Here is a 22,345-nt window from a genome sequence, read left to right on the forward strand (position 1 = left end):
AGTGTTTCCCTCGTTCTCGTCTGGTGATGGCTATCCAGGAGTCCCTGCATACTCTTGCCCGTTGCGGCAGATCTTTGGTCTTTGTTTGGACCCCAGGCCATGTTGGGATACCCGGCAATGAAACTGTTGACCGCCTGGCGAAAGAGGCCACCAGTGCACCATCTCTGGAGATTGGTCTCCCGGCGACTGATTTGCGGGCACTATTACGCCGCAAAGTTTTCGATTTATGGGACACTGATTGGCGCAACCTGCCCGTGCCAAACAAAATCCGCCGTATCAAGGAGACGACTACTGTGTGGCGGTCATCCATGCGAGCCAACCGCAGCGACTCAGTCGTCCTTTGTCGGCTCCGCGTTGGCCACACCCGACTGACGCACAGTTATTTACTGTGTCGTGAGGATCCCCCTCTTTGTCGTTGTGGGGCGTCCTTGACGGTGGTCCATATTCTGTTGGAGTGCGCCCTTTTAACTGTGCTCAGGCAGACTTTTGCGCTGCCTGATACGCTATCTGACGACTCTTCCATAGCGGACATAGTTCTGCGTTTTATTCGGGCAGGGGGATTTTATCGCTTAATGTAAGTGTGTGTGTTTTTGTGTTGATTCTGGCCTATGGCCTACGATTTGTCTGATTTTTTTTTTCATGTGTTTCTCGGTGGTTGGCTTTTCCCTTTTTGTTTGTGTGGTCGGTGAACCACCGTCACACTCTGTGTGATTTTAGTTCGTCTTGTCTGGTCTTTGTCTACTTTTCTCTTGTTCTGTGTCGTCTGTCTTATTGTCTGTTGATCGTTTTTATTCTCTGTTGGTGTTTTTAGTATTTGGAAAAAGGGATCGATGACCGTAGCAGTCTGGTCCCTTTAACCCTCACAAATCAACCAACCAACTACTTTAAATCCCAATGCCAGTGAAGAAGTGGTCACTTTTTGTATGTTTTTGAATCTAATTCTGTATAACTAAGGAAGAAAGGAACATTAGTATTTAAAGGTCCTTTGTCGCTATAGCTGGGTAGATGAAGGATGGGGAAGGAGAAGGCCGAGCTCTCTCAAAGAAAATATCCCTCCGTTCAGCTTCAGAGATTTAGGGAAATCACGGAAGATCTTACTCTTAGCTGCTGGACAGACCATTAAACAGCTGACCTCCTAATACAAGTTCAGCGTTTTACCAATGCACCACCTCGATTTTTCTCTGTGTCACAACTGTGTAACTGAATATCAGGTTAACTAGCGTAATACATCTCATGCAAAAAGAAAATAACCAATGAAACATCAGTAAATGAAAATATTACAAAGGCAGTTTGCTAAGCTTTGCATGATTCAGTAGACGTTCTTACCATTTATCAATAACAGCTTCATCCACGAATAAAACTCTTAAGAACCATGTAGCAAAATCACTCCAAGTATGCTCAGTATTAAGCAAAAATAGCGGTTACTAATAATTGGCAAAAATAACTCATACCGACGAATAACTTTAACTGTGACGACAGAAATTGTGAAACAACCGTTTCAGCCGTTTGTACAGTTGTCACAGTGTGAGGTGGTGCAGTGGTAAGACGCTGCTGGACTAACATCGGCAGAAAAGTGTCGCGTCATCCAGATGTAAGTTTTCCATGGTTTCCTTAAATCGCTTAGCGTAAACATCGAACTGGTTGCCTTACAACTGACACCGCCGATTTTTTTCCCACCCTTCACCAATCAGAGCGGTGTTCCCTCTCTAAGGATACCGTTGTTGACGGCATATCGAAGAGCAGTGGACCTTCTTTTTTCTATTTGTCGTACAGAATTACGCACGCTTCAAAAAGATTTTTGCATCACTCCGGTTTTCACAGTTCCTGGAGACAGACGTTGACTGTGGATATTGTATCACAGACACAGTCCCTTTGACTGTTCAGAGATATCACAAAACCCGCCAAAGACACAAACAACAATGTATGAACAAAGCATATTAGACGGAGGGGATCCGACAACCGATCATTTTCAGTCATTCCACCAAGAAGGAGGTTCACGTTTCGTGTTGTCTGTAGTTTAACCATGCCTAGACAGTCAATACTGCGGTTCGATCGCGTCCGCATTGTTACTTTGTGTCAGGAAGGGCTCTCAACAAGTGAAGTGCCCAGGAGCCTCGGAGTGAAACAAAGTGATGATGTTTGGGCATGGCGGAGAATACAGAGAGACAGGAATTCTCGATGACATGCCTCGCTCAGGCCGCCTAAGGGCTACTACTGCAGTGGATGGCCGCTACCTACGTATTATGGCTCGGAGGAACCCTGACAGCATGACAGCAACGCTACCATGTTGAATAATGATTTTCGTGCAGCCACAAGACGTTTTACGACTCTAACTGTGAGCAATAGGCTGCATGAGTGCAACTTCACTCCCGACGTCCGTGGCTAGGTCCATCTTTGTATCCACGACATCATGCAGCGCGGTTCAGATGGGCTCAACAACATGCCGAATGGACCGCTCAGGATTGGCATCACGTTCTCTTCACCGATGAGTGTTGCATATGCCTTCAACCAGACAGTCGTCAGAGACGTGTTTGGAGGCAACCCGGTCAGGCTGAACGCCTTAGACACACTGTCCAGCGAGTGCAGCAAGGTGCAGCTGCCCTTATGTTTTGGGGTGGCACTATGTGGGGCCGAAGTACGGCGTTGGTGGTCATGGACGGCCCCGTAACGGCTGTACGATTCGTGAATATCATCCTCCGACAGATGGTGCAACCATATCGGCAGCATATTAGCGAGGCATTCGTCTTCATGGACGAAGATTCGAACGCCCATCGTGCAAATCTTGTGAATGACTTCCTTCAGGATAACGACATCGATCGACTAGAGCGGCCAGCATGTTCTCCAGACATGAACCCTAACGAACATGCATGGGATAGATTGAAAATGACTCTTTATGGACGATGTCACCCACTATCCACTCTGAGGGATCTACACCGAATCTCCGTTGAGGAATGGGAACACCTGGACCAACAGTGCATTGATGAACTTGTGGATAGTATGCCATGACGAATACAGGCATCCTTCAATGCAAGAGGACGTGCTACTAGGTATTAGAGGTACCAGTGTGTAGAGCAATCTGGACCACCACCTGAGGAGGTCTGGCTGTGTGGTTGTACAACATGCAATATGTGGTTTTTATGAGCAATTCAAAGGGCGGAAATGATGTTTATGTTGATTTCTATTCCAATGTTCTGTACAGGTTCCGTAACTTTTTTTTTGATGTATGTACAAAACGTTACCTTTAATCGTCTAAGGCGACCGCGAGTACATTTATTGTTCATACCGTTTTTATTTTCCGATGCAGTCACAATTATATTTTCAAATAAATTGTTCCCACCGTCTCAAACGGCCTTCTCCATGTTCATGTTCTGTGCAGAAGAACGACGTATGGTCCTCCTGCGAACACATGAATCTGAGTACAACCTGTTGAATCGGTCGAATCTGGTTATCAGGAAACATATTGTAGACTATTATGGGAAATAATAATTTTAGCAAAGAATTATATTTAAATAGCTATCGAGGTGATGTTTGTTAACAGCACGTTACATATTGAAAACTCAAGCAGTGATGGCTGACAGTCAACGACGCCAAGCCAAACAGATTGACACGGCATCTGTGTTAGTTTCAAACTGTGTGCGTCTTTGGATACGAGTAACATTGCCGCTCTAACGTAACTTGAAATTTACAGAACCATATTGCCTCGATAGGGGGGATAACCGTGAAAAATCTAAGATAAAACACAGACGTAAGCTTAATAAATAAAAGGCCAAGCGCTTACAAATGAACGTTCCTTTTAGAGTCAGTGCAGACTTTGGGAGTGAGTTGTGACGGCTTAAGGTTAGTGAAACTTGTCTTCATAGAGATTTATTGATGTGACACATAGGCGTGTACAAAAAAAATTGGGAATAACGAGTCACTATTAGCAGCTCGTAACCAGATCTTTCTGCTCATAAATGTAACGAAGTTAATGCAGATCTCAGAGACCACCTAAACACTGGTAAAGCACATTGATCCTTGCAAAGTAAAGAAGTTACGATACAAATTAATTAAATTCCAAATTGAAAATGTGGACTGTTGTAGTCTTCAGTTCACACACTCTGCGTATTAAAATACTCTATTCGAATTATTTCATCTCTGGATAACTTCTCCAGCCGACAACCATTTGAACATGTTTACTGTGCCTGTGGATATGTCAGATCAACTGATCCCTTCTCTTAATCAAGTTACATCACAGTGTGATTTTATTCAGCCACTATTCTCAGCACCATTATCGTCATCTGATTGAAAGTAATTGAGTCATACTTGCTATGGTGAGCCATTGACATTATGTGCCATGATTCATTGTTGATAATAACGCTTAAAGATTCATAGCACATGACTCGGGCTCGTCTTAGGTAGACAGCGACGCATGTTCGACCAGATAATGCTATCGAAACTAGATTCTGAATGCGCTACAGTCGTAATGGAGTTTCGCAATGGAAGTTACTTTCGATTTCAAAACCCGAGAGGTTACTACTAAAGCTTTGCCTGATTATAATGTAGGGAAGGTATACTAAAAAAACAGTTTGTGTCTTTTTGTTTATTTACACACATTGCCTTATATTTGTGCTGAGGTTACGCTGGCAGTCCTTGCACCAGTCTTATGCGAGGCTGCTTTTATTTTTGACAAACCTATGTATAATGTGCTCTGTGTTCTCCACCATAATAACCACATGGCAACGGTGATAAAATCATAATGAAACACGTTTTACAACAAAAAAATTTGGTGGTATTATAATTTACCATTTCCATTTCCTTATTTGTAATATCTCACAAAAAATTTCATACGTATTACGATGGTAGTTGTATTCCGAGTTTTTGCAATGCACGATTGATGGAGGAGCTTCGCTGAGAGGTGAACAATGTGGTTAGTATGAATCAGAGGCGGGCAAACTGAAACATCTGACTGTTTCGAAACAAATGAAACACTCAAAGTTAATATTTCGAACAATATGTGTTTTTTGATGGCATAGGCGTATATATTTTATCATCTTCAGTTGACACATGAATCTGAAGAGTCGCGAGAGTAGCACCTATATTGCAGAAAGTACGAAGTTTTTAGTAAGGTGCCTTGGCAGGTTCGTATTTCCTCCACCAAATACATTCCTTAAGGGAAAGTATTGAAGTCTGTTCGTCTATCTTGGCTCCTTTGGATGAAGCACTTGTCTTGAGGTAAATCCTGTAATTTTTGTGCTGGAGACTTCTTGCACACGCTGTTCGTCTTGACAAACAGGCAGTGGTACAGCGTAACCTTAAATAGCTGCATTGATATCGACCGAGTTTCAATTTAATTAACTTTAGGATTAGGATACGTACGCCACAAATGTCTAGTTAAAGAAGAAGTGGAATTACGTTTGAACGACAACACTGCCTAGCAAAACTTACGCTTCATAAAACTATCCTGCACGGATTTTCGTAACACTTTGGCTTAAGAAACCAACGACACTGGTTGAATGGGAGCAAACTGCAGAAATAACGGAGATAAAGTGATTCCTACATTCCATTAGAAATTCACAATTGTTATTATCCATCCTGCAATGAGGTATACAAGCTAATTTCTACAGACACTAAAGGAGTCATTGTGAGTAATAGGCTACACAATTAACACACTTACATACGTGGCTCCCACTACTGTACATATTTAAGGCTTACATGTATTTCAATCTTAAGGAATCTTCATCTGTTAAATGAGCAACTGGCAGAAATGTGACGATGACATGGCTGTTTCATTATTGCTCTCAATAAATTATGGAAAAAAAATTCTGACACCGAAGTCGAGATTTCATTTATTGACTCACTTTCTTAGTATGAAAACTGCCACTCTAAGTCTAATGATGTTTATTAAAAACTGTAGTTTTACTTGCGTTTTTTTAAACATGATTACTGTTCGTGAACACATGACCCTATGATACAAGAGGTATCGGCAGTTTAATTCAATATTTTTCACTTTCTTTACAAGTATGTCATTCCGAAGTATGAGAGTCACTTCGAAACGAAGTTTTCTTTTTGGTGCTACATGCCGACTTGTCAAAAAGATTTTGGCACCCTTGAAACTGTTTCATGCAGCGGTATGTTAAATGTGTCAGTATCTCTGCTGAATCCTAACCCTGTGCCGATCGTTGTGGCCGAGCGGTTCTAGGCGCTTCAGTCTGGAACTGCGCGACCGCTACGGTCGCAGATTCGAATCCTGCCTTGGGCATGGATGTGTGTGAAGTCCTTAGGTTAATTAGGTTTAAGTAGTTCTAAGTTCTAGGGGACTGATGACCTCAGAAGTTAAGTCCCATAGTGCTCAGAGCCATTTGAACCTAACCCTGTCCGGGACCGAACAGAATGAAACCGCATTGTTTCGATAAAATTGGTCTGCTCCGAGCATAAGTTGACAGAAAACGCACTATTTTGAAACAGCTTAACATGACAGAACATTACAGTTTCGACTTCGAATCGAATGCGAGACCGAGAGGAATATAACAACACTATTGCCATACAGAGGAACATGGCAGTTTCGAGACACTCAAACAGTTCCGCGTATCGATACGTTGTTTACAAACATACAAACAGCGGCCAGCTGTAGTGTGAATAAATAAAACTATACTGCTATCTGTTTTCCGAGCGCAAGTAGCCATAGATAATTTGGTTACGCTATGGATGCACGGGAAAATCAAATACTTTTTTTATGGTTTGGCGAAGACGTGACGTACGTTACCTCGTTGAGTACGGTAGATGCAAGCCTCACAAGGTAATTCGGTTTATTATTTCGTAGCTGTATTCATGAAACTGGAAGGTCTTGCCATTAATCTTAGCTTTTCTAAATATATTTTGAATTGTTCTGGTTTCTAGACTCGCACAGTGCTCATAATGCCGTAAACTGCTGGTTATTATTAACGTTATTGGTCCCGTTCGCGTAATTATTTGTTGGAATTAATTATAGTCAAAAGAATAGCTTTTCAAGTAATCATCTGACACGCCAACAATTCCAGTAATACTTCTTTCCTGCAGTCTATGAGGATGATGTGGTTAAGGAACTACTACTTCACTTGTACTGTCCATTCAAACACAGCTATGACGTTCATTATTATTGCCTACATGCCCAGCGTACACCAACAACTCTCGACACAGACCGCTTGGCAATAAGATTTCTGGTCAAATGCACGACAGTCACTTGCTGAGTGATTATAATATTCCGGCTTCATGCGTAATGACTGCGAGAAACTAACGCATTACAACAATTGCTACATTGATATTCTTAAATCCGAAAATAAACAGCAGTTTATTTCTTACATGTAAATATGAGTACATGATATCTAAGATTCTCTACACACTGTTTGTTTTACTCACTGTAATTTACTGAACGTCCGCACCCTACTGCCAGCTGCGTCGTAATTCCAAAACAAAAACAAAACAAACGTCTCTTGTCTACTTTGCTAACGCTATCAAATAACAACACTTATTACGAAAAAGAAAATGTGTCCCGCTTATGGTAATGGTACTGTGGGAGCACGTAGACGAATAGTTGTGTGTGCACAGTACAGAGGCAGAGGCAAAGACTCTAGTGTGCACATAATCATTTACTCTTTGCTTTGTGTTTGTTTTTGTCTTAGATGTTCTATGTTAACGTCTGGCTGACTGCTTCACAATAAAGTTGAACATTAAGAATACGATAACAGAACGGAGCTACGTAGTGACTACAGTACTAACTATTATTTTCACTAACATACAAACGTTAATAAACTATAAATTGTTTAGAGGAAATGACGCACCTGGGCACAGCTGCAATAGGAACACATCCGCTTCTCAACTATTAGAAATGGAAATTGGGCAAAGCAGATGCCCTTTTCACTTCTATTACAATATGAAGTCTACGTCCGGGTAAATTTTCACCTCGACTCCTGTTGGAGTATTTTAGAGACTCTCAATTATTCTTTTCAACAATGCACAGCTCTCCACTTGGTATTCTCGAAACTTTTAGAGGAGGAATGACTAGGCGGCTACTTAACTGTCTGACATACTGTTCAAGATATAGTTTGGATTTCTGAAGGGGTCCGATATTGATAAAAGGGCATTTATACATACACAGAGAAAATAATTCATGAGGTAATAAAATTCAGGCTGCTGGTGTAACACTGTCGTTGCAGTTAAATTTCTTACCCCGCGTCTCGTAGACGTTGCTCCAGTTGATTTCTTCTCCGTCAGTCGCGATCTCTAACACTTGTGCAATATAGATAGCGCATGATAATGTGGCAAGTGGGTGGGTTTAATGCCATGTATAATGAGAATCGTAAAATGTTAGGATACCTATTAATTTTATTTTATTTGTCGACTGGCGAAATTAGTAAAACGATTTCTGGAGTCAGCCTGTCGTTAATATTCAGAACAAGATTTCCGGTCATTAATCATTAGTTCCCTAGCACCGCAAAAGTCTTAAAATGCTTCACTCGATCTTAGAATTCAAGAATATGATTTCCGAGTCAGCTATAACAATTATTCGTTATTGACGCCTAGATGTACTTAACTCACTAGTTCGCGTCTTGCCATATCGAAAACCGATCTTAGACTGCCTTGGATTAATACAACATCGCACAAGTACGTCATCCGAAGCAACTTTTTAACAAACTGTTCCGTCTCTTCATGAGGTAATACTATACAGAGACTCATGTAGTTCCCCCTTGGAAACCGATGGTAGGCTAGTAGCGAGCTATCATAGCAGTTTGGCGCATGAGCTCTCAGGGAACACTTGTGTGTCCCATCGTTTCAATCATGAGTACATGAATCAAAAATTGCAGCGAAATGCAGGAAAATCTGCAGCGGATAGGCACTTGGTGCAGGGAGTGGCAACTGACCCTTAACATAGACAAATGTAATGTATGCGAGTACATAGAAAGAAGAATCCTTTATTGTATGATTATATATAGCGGAACAAACACTGGTAGCAGTTACTTCTGTAAGATATCTGGGAGTATGCGTGGGGAACGATTTGAAGTGGAACGATCACATAAAATTAATTGTTGGTAAGGCGAGTGCGAGGTTGAGATTCATTGGGAGAGTCCTTAGAAAATGTAGTCCATCAACAAAGGAGGTGTCTTACAAAACACTCGTTCGACCTATACTTGAGTATTGCTCATCAGTGTGGGATCCGTACCAGGGCAGGTTGACAGAGGAGATAGAGAAGATCCAAAGAAGAGTGGCGCGTATCGTCACAGGGTTATTTGCTAAGCGTGATAGAGTTACGAGATGTTTAGCAAACTGAAGTGGCATACTCTGCAAGAGAGGCGCTCTGCAACGCGGTGTAGCTTGCTGTCTAGGTTTCGAGAGGGTGCGTTCCTGGATGAGGTATCGAATATATTGCTTCCCCCTACTTATATCTCCCGAGGAGATCACGAATGTAAAATTAGAGAGATTCGAGCGCGCACGGAGGCTTTCCGGCAGTCGTTCTTCCCGCGAACCATACGCGACTGAAACAAGAAAGGGAGGTAATGAGAGTGGCACGTAAAGTGCCCTCCGCCACACACCGTTGGGCGACTTGCGGAGTATAAATGTAGATGTAGATGTAGACAGTAATTACAATTTTAATTATCATTTTCTGATGAATTTGAGTGATACTGAAATTATTATTGACTAGTTTTCAGTGCAAGTAACGCCATCACCACGGCTGTGGTTGTACATTAATATCTAAACGGCAAATGTAAACAATAAGAGGTTCACTTCTTGGTGCCCGGCGTGGTAGGTGAATCCCCACTGTGTCCCTCCGCCCCAGTACGCTACGGCTTTTGCTGTCCCGGTAGTTCTCCTGCCACGTGACCATCTGACGGGTCGTTTGATAAGTCTACCTTTTGATCCTACCTGCTTGCTAGCCCCCCTGTAATAAAATCTTCCTATGCTGTGCATTGGAACACAGCAAGAAAAACGTTATGAACGTGGAGCAGAGATGTGGCCTAAACGCCACACAATTATTTTCTGTGATTTGTAAGTAAATCTGAATAACGTGGACTCACTGGTAATGCTTGAAGTCATACCTCGCAAACAGAGACCAGTGAATTAGGCTAAGTCATCATCTGATTGGGAAGTAATTGCTTGTGGTGTCGCACAACGGCCCAGCTTAGTGCCGCTCATCACTTACATTGCCAGATGCAGAGTTTGTTTTGTCTGTAGATGAAACCACTATTGCAGTAGACAGCAAGACAAGTATAGTTGTAAAAAGGGCTGATAATAACATTTCAGTAGAACAAAAAATCAGTCCAGCATGCTGATAGTTCGTTAACAACATTTTCTTGGGAAATAATAAATTATATATATAACTAACTCGCTGTCAGAAACTAACTAGTGGAGCTCAGAAAATAGTTACACTAACACATTCGAAATTACGTTAAAATATTATGTGCTACATTCATGCCAATTTGTGTGAAACACTTCGTCTGTTCTTGTATCTAGATAAAGGACTCAAAGAATACAGAAATTAATAAAAGTTTAGTACATTCAGTGTACGCGTTAAGTACGAAGAAGCACAGTTTGACGAGACTGACAGCGTTAAATTCCTGGGATTAGAACTTGACGATAAATTCAGTCGGGAGGGGCATTCCTCATAATTACTGACAGGCCTAATCAACTCTATTTGTAATGCGAATGTTATTAAATATAGATTACACAAAAATAAAATAACTGACATACTTCGCTTACTTTCATTCCTTGACATCATAATGAGATTAATTTTTTGGTGAGTCTTCAAGTAAAACAAAGGTCATTCTTTCTGGTGTTAAGTTGATGGACATACTGCAGAAGCCTGTTAAAGGAACTGTGAGTACTGAAGTACTGCCTTTCAGTTACATATTTCTTAATGAAACTTCTTGTAAGTAATATATACTTTATCCAACAAACAGCTCAGTAACAAAATCAGTACTGGAAACAAAAACAAGCTACATAAAAAGCCACTTACTTTAGTACAATAACGTGTCCGTTATTCAGGAATACATTTTTTCAGTAACTTTCCAGCAATCATAAACAGTTTAGCTACATATGAAGTTCAGTTTAGGAAGAGTCTCAAAATCTTACTCGTGACCAACGCCTTCTACTCCGCAGACGAATTTCTAAAAGGAGACAGTCTATGTAGTGAATGTGCTATCACTATCATTGTTATTATTGTATTTTTTAAATTGGTATCACATAAAAAACAGACATATATCATATCCACGAGGACCTCCTGAATATGTGTTCATGGAACGAAAAATTCGTCTAATCTAAACATGCAGTTTACGCCCCAGCGAGCAGATGTTTCTGAGGTTGTGCACTCTGTGCGTCTTTTATTTTTTTGCGAAAAATATTTTAACGTACAACAATACAAATATGAATATATATATTGCACCAATTGTTAAGAACGAAACTAAAATCCATCAATCTGTTGATGCTGCATAAACATTATCCTGTACTTGCTGGTACGAGAGCATTTCAACAAGTAAGTTATACGTTATAATGGCAGGCCAAGTAACTACTATTGACTGCTGCACTGCACTTCAAAGTAACGCAGATACCTGGCACCAATCTTCAACATAAACACTACGTCTCTGTAAACAGTGGTAGGAACGTTCCACCAACTGCTAAATTTCTCGACGATATACGTTTATCTGCTCGCTTGTCACGTAGCCATTCCAGAACACATGAGTGGTCTGGAGCTTTGAAAAATATCGATACAATGTTAATCGATATGTTCCCGAAATTTATCGCTACAAATATACGATTTATTTCGTCGCAATTTACAGATATATCGATATCGAAAAGTCACTGTGAAGTGCCGATATTTTTATTCTATATTATATCTTTTTCGTAATTTTCGGTTAATACTTGAAATTGGTCATTTGGACTTATAGTAGAGCATAATTTTACTTTCACTGTGTGAGAGAGTGTTACTACTTTTTGAGCTTGCATTACGTCCAGTATTTCTCTTTGACTGTGTGAAGTAAGTATAGATGGAACAAACCAGAAGTCTGATAGCACTTGAGGCCTGGCGTCTTATGTCGCTCCTTTCTAGAGCCTGTGTATCGGGAGAATGACTCATGTGTGCACAGTGACAAATGGTCTGATGCTGGTTCAGTCGAGTACGTAGCTCTAATTTTCATCTGCTAGAGGACAGTGGTGCACAGAGACATTCAAGAAACGAGTCAAGAGATTGTTTTTGTGAATTGTTCTGTTTATTCCTTGAAGGATTTTTTGTTTATTTATGTTTGTACAGTTTTGCATATGCTTTTAGTAGAGTGAATTATGCGTGAATGTGGTCTAAAGTAAATGCGTAGATCATTGTTCTACAGATGAATGCTGTACGAACTAGTGTGAGAAAGTTTATGTGAGTGTGAATGAAGACGGTGGAGAATTTTGTTTAATAACATGTTAAGTAAGTTTATGGTAAAAGGAAAGCTAATCCGAGTGCAAATTAAAATAGTTAATAACGCAAAGTAACAAAGTATCAGAATGATAAATATTTATTTCGGGAAAAAGTACAATTCGAAAGTGTGTCATTTGTTGATTGGTTAGTCATGAAAAGCGCGGACTAAAGCGAAAGAATAATGTTTCTCTATTCGCCTTAAAGAAAACTGAGCAATCAGAATGGAATATTCTTCGCGCGACTTTTCTCTTGGATATACAAAATGCTTACAACAGTATAAAAGAAGTCGGAGCCCAGCCTTTCAGTGGTACGGTCGTGTGTATTATGAGCTCCCAAGGAAGTTATAATTTGCCGGTTTTAGTACTGCTACGTGCTTCAAAAGTGTTTTAAAGTGAAGACATATTAATTCCGGTGTGTTTTTTAGAAACTACGGATTTTTTAGGTAATTTTGTGTATAAGAAAAAACAGTAATTCATTGTGGCATATTGAGCAGATAGGTGACTAAAAACTTGAGTGCGTTAGACGTCGGTAAAATTAACAGTGTGGCTAGTATTTTCATTTAAGAACAATCCCTCCTTAATAGCTGTTCAGATTTCGGGAAATACGTTACCATAAACTTGCTACCGTGAATGAAAGGGTTTGTGCATGACTGTACTAAGATTAGCACGGGCTTGGCGGTGAACGTGTACATTATCAAGGTTCATAATATACCGAAGTTTTGTCAGTATTTCCACCTTTCATTCAAAATTAAGACTCTCTCCCAATTCTTGGAACAGTTACGTCGTACGCAGCCTGGGGCGAGTTGCAGTACGGTAGGTTTCTGCTCGGCTTTGCTACCGGCGATCTGCTGCAGCGATTTCACAGACAGGTGCAAGTAATGGACGAAAGGAGCCGCCCCGCCGCACACTAGGAGGGGGGGGGGGGGGGTGGAATAACAAGATTTCGGTTGCGAAGAAGCAACACACCAGTTGCGTCAAAAAACAATTTTTAACGCATCTTGTATGCTATTTTTTCACATCGACGTTTTTCAAAAGAAGTTGCTGAAAATGATGAACAAAAATCTAAATGACAGGATTGTTCTTTGCGCTGGGCGGAGACGTATGAGGGGAAACGTTGAAGTAATGGGCGAGACTGTACCGTTTAACTTCACCACGCAATTGTGACACTTGTGCTATGTCATTGGCGTTTGCAGAAATGAAAAAAAAAGAGAAGTCGATATAAAGTATTCCGGACAAATTCAATATGTGACGAAACCGAACGACGGTCAAATCGGACATCTTTTATTGTACTGGTTACATGCGGTTATCATTGTTACCAAAGTGCTTATCGTCAAGTGTGAACGTGCATTGCTATCCTTTCAATTCTTGCTCTAAGGAGGATAAGTAGGCTGCTAGCTTGTTGATGTTCAGGGTATCTAACAATAAATGAATACTTAAATATACAGCTCTGAAACCGGCATAATATTTACAATGTGCAGCCGATACTTTTATTGGGAGGGACGTCAATATTTTTTTCCATCGATGCTTTGTATATATCGATAGTTACCTGATATTACAACAGTCAATATTGTCATTCCTTTAAATATCGGTGTATCGAACTCCCGATATTTTAAAAAATATCAACAGTCTTCGTGTGAATGTCCTCATCGCTGGGAAACGTCTTTCCCCCCTCCCCAAGCCCCCCACCCACCTCCCAGATGTCGTTTCAGCTTGCCGTAAACAGTGAAATCGCATTATGCTGGATTTTAACTTCCCGATCAGCATCGCCCACCACCCACGTCTGTGGGACCTTGGTCCAATTGTCGACATCATTTCACGGCTGGACGTGGCATCGCATTTGGTCCGCATGTCTCCAGAATTTCACTGTGAATCTGAGTGAAATTTAAACGTACTGCCCGCAAAAACTGTACTGTCTTGCGTACTTCACCCTGGAGTACCTTCCCAGCTGCGCCTTGTCAGTCCCGTACTTTGACGTACCGCAACAGAACAGTGTCTGCGGGAAACCCGGAATATGTTTTCACTCCAGACAATGCGCCACTCTCCTTGCACAATGGTCCTAGCGTGGGACAGCATGACTGCCTTACTTTCTGAAGTCCCTACGTGAAGGTGTAACTCTTCCATAGGACTGAAATGCAAGGTTATTAAAAAGGAGCAGGTTACGAGAATTTACGTCTTTCAAACCACAAAAGATGGAATATAACTCCTACGCTCCTACACAGAGAAAGTTTAAAACTTTTGAGAAGTTAATTCGAAGCTTCAAGGGCGCTTGTTTGTAGAAAATGGTGATACAACAGGGATGACTGATGCCTTTTTCTTCTCCTGGAGCCACAGTCATTCAAATTTTCGAAAAGGTATTTCCATCATTTAGCTATGTCTATTTTACTATCGAAACTTCAGCCGTAGGACGTTTTCAGGTGCTATAATGCCAGCAATCTTCCGACTAGTGTTAAATATAAATCGTCGTCGAAAAATGCTCATCGGGCTTTATAAAAAAAAAATCAAAAGGTTGGGAACTAACACGTCTTCCAAATGTAGTGAAGCTCGATGCAATTATTGGGCTTTCGGAACACAGATGTAAACTACATTTCATTGAGTCTAAACATCAAACACTTTAAAATGGTCTAAGGCCGAAATCTTGCTAGTGAAATAAACACATTTTTACAGTCAAAGAGCAGAAACAGAAATTAATGTTTGTTGTGTTGCAGTTAGCAGAATTAGTCCCTTCTTCATCAGCAGCGTGAATTTCGCAGACAAAGAGATTTCTGAGTGGAATCGAAAATCCGTTGAAGATGTCTCTCCAAGATGAAAAACACAGGTCTTCTACGCACATCGGATGTAAATGTCAAGCGTATCGGTACAGCTTATGAAACTTGCCCTATAATTCCCACAAAACGAGAATACAAAGAACTTCAAATCCCTCAACTAAAGGTACGGCGAGTCTGGAACACCGTTTGCATCAAAAGACGTACAAATCACAGTTATTGCAAGTGATGCGTCCTGATGAGCGCACCAAGCACTACGAATTTTGTACTAAAATTCTAGAGGACATTATGCACGACAATTTTTCCAAACTATTAATTTTTTCGGATGATTCCAATTTAATTTTCTTGGTGCATGGAGTCGGCATAATGTTAGATTTTGTGGGTATGGAAGTTCTGTGTCAGTGATTCATTATGAAATAGACTCGCAGACAGTTACTATCTTCTGTGTCGTTTCTGTAAACAAACTTTACGAGCCATTCTTTTTCGTTGAGAACACTGTCGCAGGATTCTCGAGCTAGACCTTCTAGAAAACTGGCTTTCTTCTCAATATCAAACTAAGTCACGTAACATCATCTTCACTCAAGTTGTCGCATAGCCTCAAATATCCAACTAAACCCGAAGTTCCAGAACGAAATCCGAAGTTAACTAAATAACATCATGTTTTTCGTGTTAACGCATAGTGCTCACACTGAACGCATAACCGTCTTAACCTTGAAATCTGAATAATTTCCTGTTCAGGAAAGTTTTAATTATGCTGCTACCCAATTTAGTTCGTAAGAAATAAATTTTTGATATCCTGTTCCGTCTTTTTGAATAATCGCCTACGTCATCTAAAAAATAAATGGAAATGTACAGTTACATGCTGATAACCTGTATATGTTACTGCATTTGGTATTCGTTTACTACTATACTGCAGTCTGTTTGCTAACAAGTCTGTCTTTCAGTTAGCTTTCTAATAAGATAGTAATCAACTAAACTGCTAATTAGTTGAAAATGCAGAAGCCAAGAAACACAGCAAGAGCCTGGGTCTGTTTATGGACAGTCTTCGAACGAAAAGAACAGATTGGGTTCTACACGACCTATATTTTCGTCGCAATGTTCCTTATGAACTGTTCAGTCTTCAATCAAGTCGTCATAAACGAGCATATCACAATTCCCCTTGCAATAAATAACTATATTTGATACTACTACGAAATTATATAAATCATTGGTCCAACACTTTTCCATCGGGAGGTAAAGTCCCACATTTTAAAAAGTGAGATCATCTGGGTACTTTTTTGCATCGAATGCACCAGAAATCTATCATAAACTGACACATGTGAAATTGTACACATTCATTAGTCTACTATACATATTTTCTTTATTATTATTATTATGAATACTGTTATTATTATTTAATGTTGTTCATGCGCCATTCTGAATGTAATGATTACTTATTGGGGATGCCTGGTTGACGGCCCGGCGGCCCCAGTCTTGCCAAGTGGAATAAATGATAAGTAAATAAACATGTTGCTGCTATAAGAAAGATCACATCCTATGTGTAACAGTTACCGTTCGTAGTTGGTGCACTTAATTCTGTCATGTGTTGTCAGTGTTAGGTGATCCCATATTCAGTTATAATTTACACACAGTTTTTGAGTCAATGTGATGATCAAAAGGAAGAATTTTTAGTATGATTTTCACTTTTACATAATAATTTTCCGTCTAGGGGTAAGATGTTTCTTGGTGGACTGAAAGAATGATTTTAATTAATAATTTTACGTTGTTTTTCGTGTTGTTACAGTTGTCCATCTTCACAATATATTATCAATTTCTGAGTAAAATACCCTCTATTACGACGAACAAGTACTGAATGACTGGTTGTCCTACGTGTGTGCTCGGTGGCCAGGTAGAAACATCTTCTAGTTGGTATAACTCTTGAACTTATCCTCAGTTCTTATTTTATAAATTAAAACAGACTTTTTTTTTCTTTTCGCAGCTCTTCCGCTACTCCTACCTTGCGCAGTATACGATCTATGACGTCGCCACCATGTAAGTATACTTCACAACAGTTACTGCGTTAGCTTCTATTACGTTGTTTAATTTTATACGCTCCTCAAATTATTTATTTATTTATTTGCGTATCCTTCGTCTAGAGACTACAATCACCACTAGGCAAATTGGATTCAACAAAGAGCACGCCTGCTCATAAACGGTATACTGCCACTACCGTGATTGCAGTTTTGAGTTTACCAGTGTCGTTACTTGGTTATGTCATAACTAACCAGATGTGACTCGTTGGAAATTTAACTTAAATACCCCGAGGCTTTTCCAGAATTACCACTCACTCCACACGGCCTCGAACACTCCATTTCGAACAATTTTCATCTTTCATTTCTCAAACAATCTTTCCCACAGCTTTCAACCGCTTCTTCTCTCCACCACACAATGATAGATTTCCACAAATTAGGTACAAAGTAAAGTTTTGACTATAACCTCCAACTCAAGATATGATGGCCACTATTTGTTTTGCTATCATATCCAATACTGGAGACACACATTTTCACCTCAATTACACAGTGATTTATTCTGGTCAAAGCTGAACTGAGAAAGAAGTACAAAAAAAAAAAATTCGAGTAAAAAAATGGCTCTGAGCACTATGAGACTTAACATCTATAGTCATCAGTCCCCTAGAACTTAGAACTACTTAAACCTAACTAACATAAGGACAACACAAAACACCCAGCCATCACGAGGCAGAGAAAATCCCTGACCCCGCCGGGAATCGAACCCGGGAACCCGGGCGCGGGAAGCGAGAACGCTACCGCACGACCACGAGATGCGGGCAAATTTCGACTCAGGAGAGTGGTGTCCGAATTTTTTGGGGCAGTTTATATTCCTCATAAGACACTGTGCAGAGGTTTGGAAGGTACATTGTTCAAATATTAACGACCTTCTCTTGTATACCATTCACTAATCGACCAGCACGGATAGCCGAGAGCGCTAACACGCCCGCTTCCATGGCACGAGCAGGCTACCCCTTAGAGGATCGGATAATAACTGTGCATTTTTCTTATCTCCTCGGTACAAGTTATAATATATTTCTTCTGCTTTTCAGAGTCCTTCGCGAGAACTGTAAATTAGTTACACAACTTCCCTGAAATTTCAGTTCGCTAAATTTTCCAAACAAGGTGCAGCGTGACCAACGTCGAGTTTATAAAATTATGGGTCTCTTGTGGAGACTTATTGCTGTTGACGCTCGTCTCAGGATCTTTGGCGGACTATCAGTTTGTGGTTTTTCTTACGAGCACGGATCATCAAAGATTCGCCCTCTGAAGTCCGCCTCCAGCAATAGACGGTGACCGTTGCAATACCGGCCAGTTATTCATCATAATAATTCACCAAATCACCGCCGCCCGAAAATACCGGGACGAGAGCCAATAGCCAAAAGCTCAACGTCGCCTTCCTCCCAAAAAGTCCCATTTAAGGTTCCTAATTATCTCAGTTGCACTTTCTTAATGATCTTATCTGTCCCATTACCTTTTTTTGATGTTGTTCAAAGTCTGCATCATGTCCACTTACTGACGACACTAAAGCCTAGAGTACTTTACATTAGGTCACACTAGTGTCTTGAATAGGTTTTCCTACTTGGATGTACCGCACTTTTCCACAACCATCCCAACTTGCGTTTCACTCCCATGTAACCGATTAGCCGAGTACGTTCTGTGCACGCTAGCGTAGCATTTTGTATGTCTGTCTCTGTCTCTCTCTCTCTCTCTCTCTCTCTCTCCCTCCCTCCCTCCCTCTCTGGCTCTGGCTCTGTCTGTTTTTCTCTCTCTCTCTTTTGCTTTGTCTCTCTTTTTCTTTGTCTCTCTTGTATCGGGAAGCACTAAGCTACTGCTGTTACCAGAACTTTCATTAACATCTGGCCTCGTTTTGTAAGAGACACATAACGAGGAGGAGGAGTACCTACGACTGTGCAAAACAATTAGCGCACACTGCCATTTATCATAGACTTTGATACTTCCGCAGAGATGTCGAAATGAGGAAGCAAGTAAATTAATGTAACATTCGTCTCAGTCTTAGCCACCACGCATGCAGGGTCCACCGTCTGGGATGTTTTCCAAACTTTATCAAGGCCCTAATATTAAATTTCGCAGTAGTTGGATCCCACAAATACGGTCCGACTGCACGTTAACGGAATATATTTTCCGTAGACACTCATTATGCATAAAATCTTATTAGGAATTGGCTTGAAATACGCAGTTTTCAAGGGAGCATTTAGAGGAAGTAGAAGTTTATGACGAAAGAAAACATTTGAAAGGCAACTTTGATTAAGATTGTGAATTTGTTAGAGTGATGGATAACCCACATACGATAGATATCCTAAAATTAGACTAACAATATAATTTATATAATCCTTCATTTGTAGAAGTGAGTCTTAAATGAAATTACAATGCAACACCAGTGCGAATGACCTCGAAGGTAATGACATGAAAGCCGGGAATCCGTGCACAACTGGAGAATAATCTTGCGTTAATAGTAAAACAGACACACACAAAATAGCAACAGAAAGTAAGAAAACTAACCACTACTGAAGCACACCGGAGCATGAGGCCGTGATGCAGAGGGTCTTAAATCCAAGTCAAAAGCTTTGACACTAAATTTAATAAATTTCGCAACTTCCGTTAATGCTGAAAATAGTTACATAAATTAGGATTCATTCTGCATGTAATTATTCATCCAGCTGATTAATAGGCCTTACGCACATATTACCTTCATTGTGTGCATATCTGGCAGTCGAGAAGTGCAAAAACCTCTGCTCCAGTAATGAAGGAACAAAATGAAATACGGCGATCAAACACGAGATTCCAAGATTACGAGCTAATCGCTGAAGGCTATAACTCAGACTGAACAGATACAAACTTCTTGTTCTGCATGAGGATCATTACTCGAAATCATCAACCTGCTTATACCAAGGAATCAAATACATATCAGCCATCGTTACGCGCACTTAAGCGACTTCTAATCAAGCTGCGGAGCTATGGGGTATCGTCTCAGTTGTGCGACTGGATTCGTGATTTCCTGTCAGGAAGGTCGCAGTTCGTAGTAATAGACGGCAAATCATCGAGTAAAACTGAAGTGATATCAGGTGTTCCCCAGGGAAGCGTCCTGGGACCTCTACTGTTCCTGATCTATATAAATGACCTGGGTGACAATCTGAGCAGTTCTCTTAGGTTGTTCGCGGATGATGCTGTAATTTACCGTCTAGTAAGGTCATCCGAAGACCAGTATCAGCTGCAAAGCGATTTAGAAAAGATTGCTGTATGGTGTGTCAGGTGGCAGTTGACGCTAAATAACGAAAAGTGTGAGATGATCCACATGAGTTCCAAAAGAAATCCGTTGGAATTCGATTAATCGATAAATAGTACAATTCTCAAGGCTGTCAATTCAACTAAGTACCTGGGTGTTAAAATTACGAACAACTTCAGTTGGAAGGACCACATAGATAATATTGTCGGGAAGGCGAGCCAAAGGTTGCGTTTCATTGGCAGGACACTTAGAAGATGCAACAAGTCCACTAAAGAGACAGCTTACACTACACTCGTTCGTCCTCTGTTAGAATATTGCTGCGCGGTGTGGGATCCTTACCAGGTGGGATTGACGGAGGACATCGAGAGGGTGCAAAGAAGGGCAGCTCGTTTTGTATTATCGCGTTATAGAGGAGAGATTGTGGCAGATATGATACACGAGTTGGGATGGAAGTCATTACAGCATAGACGTTTTTCGTCGCGGCGAGAGCTTTTTACGAAATTTCAGTCACCAACTTTCTCTTCCGAATGCGAAAATATTTTGTTGAGCCCAACCTACATAGGTAGGAATGATCATCAAAATAAAATAAGAGAAATCAGAGCTCGAACAGAAAGGTTTAGGTGTTCGTTTTTCCCGCTCGCTGTTCGGGAGTGGAATAGTAGAGAGATAGTATGATTGTGGTTCGATGAACCCTCTGCCAAGCACTTAAATGTGAATTGCAGATTAGTCATGTAGATGTAGATGTAAACTAGGTTACAAGTGTTTCTCAAGTGTAGGAAGCTAGTGCTCATAGCAGGTGGCCCAGTTTCGCATGAACAAAGCATAAATCTGATTCAAACATAACCCACGACAACTTATCAAAAAGAACTTCCCGATTCGAATAGGAAAATACTCACTAATGCTTAATGAAGTAAATGAAGCAGTTTCCTAGCCAAAACGAGTATATATTCTCATTACCGAGAACAGGAAGAAATAATGAATAGAAAAACATCACGCTTACTGCATCAGCGTCCGGCCGAAGAGTGAGGATCCTGAGGTGCCAACTAGTGGCCGATGCATGCCGTGGGGACCAGCTGCTTGAAAAAGAAAATAAGAAGACGAAGAAGAAAGAGAGGGTATCCAAAGGCTCCTGGATACGGAAGAGCGGAAACTCTGTAGTTTGCAGAGAATGAAACTTTGTCAAATGTCCTAAATGCGCAGCGAATGACGGTTGGCTCAAAAGGGTGCTGGTGATTACATAAAATAAATATTGTCTCACCATACGCATTATCTTCCAAATGGACTCCATGGAAAACCATCTCTGCAGCACATACACGAGACTTCAAAACCAACCTCTACAAAAAAATATGAAAGTTGGTTTTGACAGCCACCTTCCACTCTTTCCCTGTCTCTGCATCTCTCCGTTTAACTATGTCTCTCTCTGTCTCTCTCTCTCCCTCCCTCTCTCTCTCTCTCTCTCTCTCTCTCTCTCTCTCTCTCTCACACACACACACACACACACACACTCACTCACTCTCCCCTCTTTCTCTATCTATCCTTGTCGGTGTTTGTGTACCAGTAAGTTGCAGTCTAATGAAAATGATAAAAATGGGAGAAAAATAAGTAAACTGTTTATTAATCCAAACGTAAGCACCAAATCTGTTAACTCATTTATCCCACTGTGAAACGAGACCGTCAATGCCCTCATAGAAAAAGGTTTGCGCTTGTCTACGGAAACATGATTGTACCCAGACGTGCACTTCTTCGTCCGCAGCAAATCAACAGCAACGAATGTCTTTCTTCCGAACTCAAAAAATATGGGGACCGCAAGGGGAGAGATCGTGATTTTAATGCGAATGTGTGAAGGATTTTCAGAGAAATTTATGCTGTGTAGTCGAAACAACTAT

General features: G+C 40.7%; 1 protein-coding gene across 2 annotated transcripts in view; it reads left to right on the plus strand.

Annotated features, from left to right (window-relative positions):
* The window catches only part of LOC126278155 (dipeptidyl aminopeptidase-like protein 6), a 752,824-nt gene that overhangs the window by 585,579 nt on the left and 144,900 nt on the right, over window positions 1–22,345 (plus strand). For both annotated transcript variants that reach the window (XM_049978055.1, XM_049978056.1), the window contains exon 5: window positions 17,146–17,198. In XM_049978055.1, coding sequence (XP_049834012.1) covers window positions 17,146–17,198 — 53 coding nt within the window. The remainder of the gene's footprint in view (window positions 1–17,145; window positions 17,199–22,345) is intronic.

Source organism: Schistocerca gregaria, chromosome 6 (assembly GCF_023897955.1).
Source record: "Schistocerca gregaria isolate iqSchGreg1 chromosome 6, iqSchGreg1.2, whole genome shotgun sequence".
Lineage (NCBI taxonomy): Eukaryota > Metazoa > Arthropoda > Insecta > Orthoptera > Acrididae > Schistocerca > Schistocerca gregaria.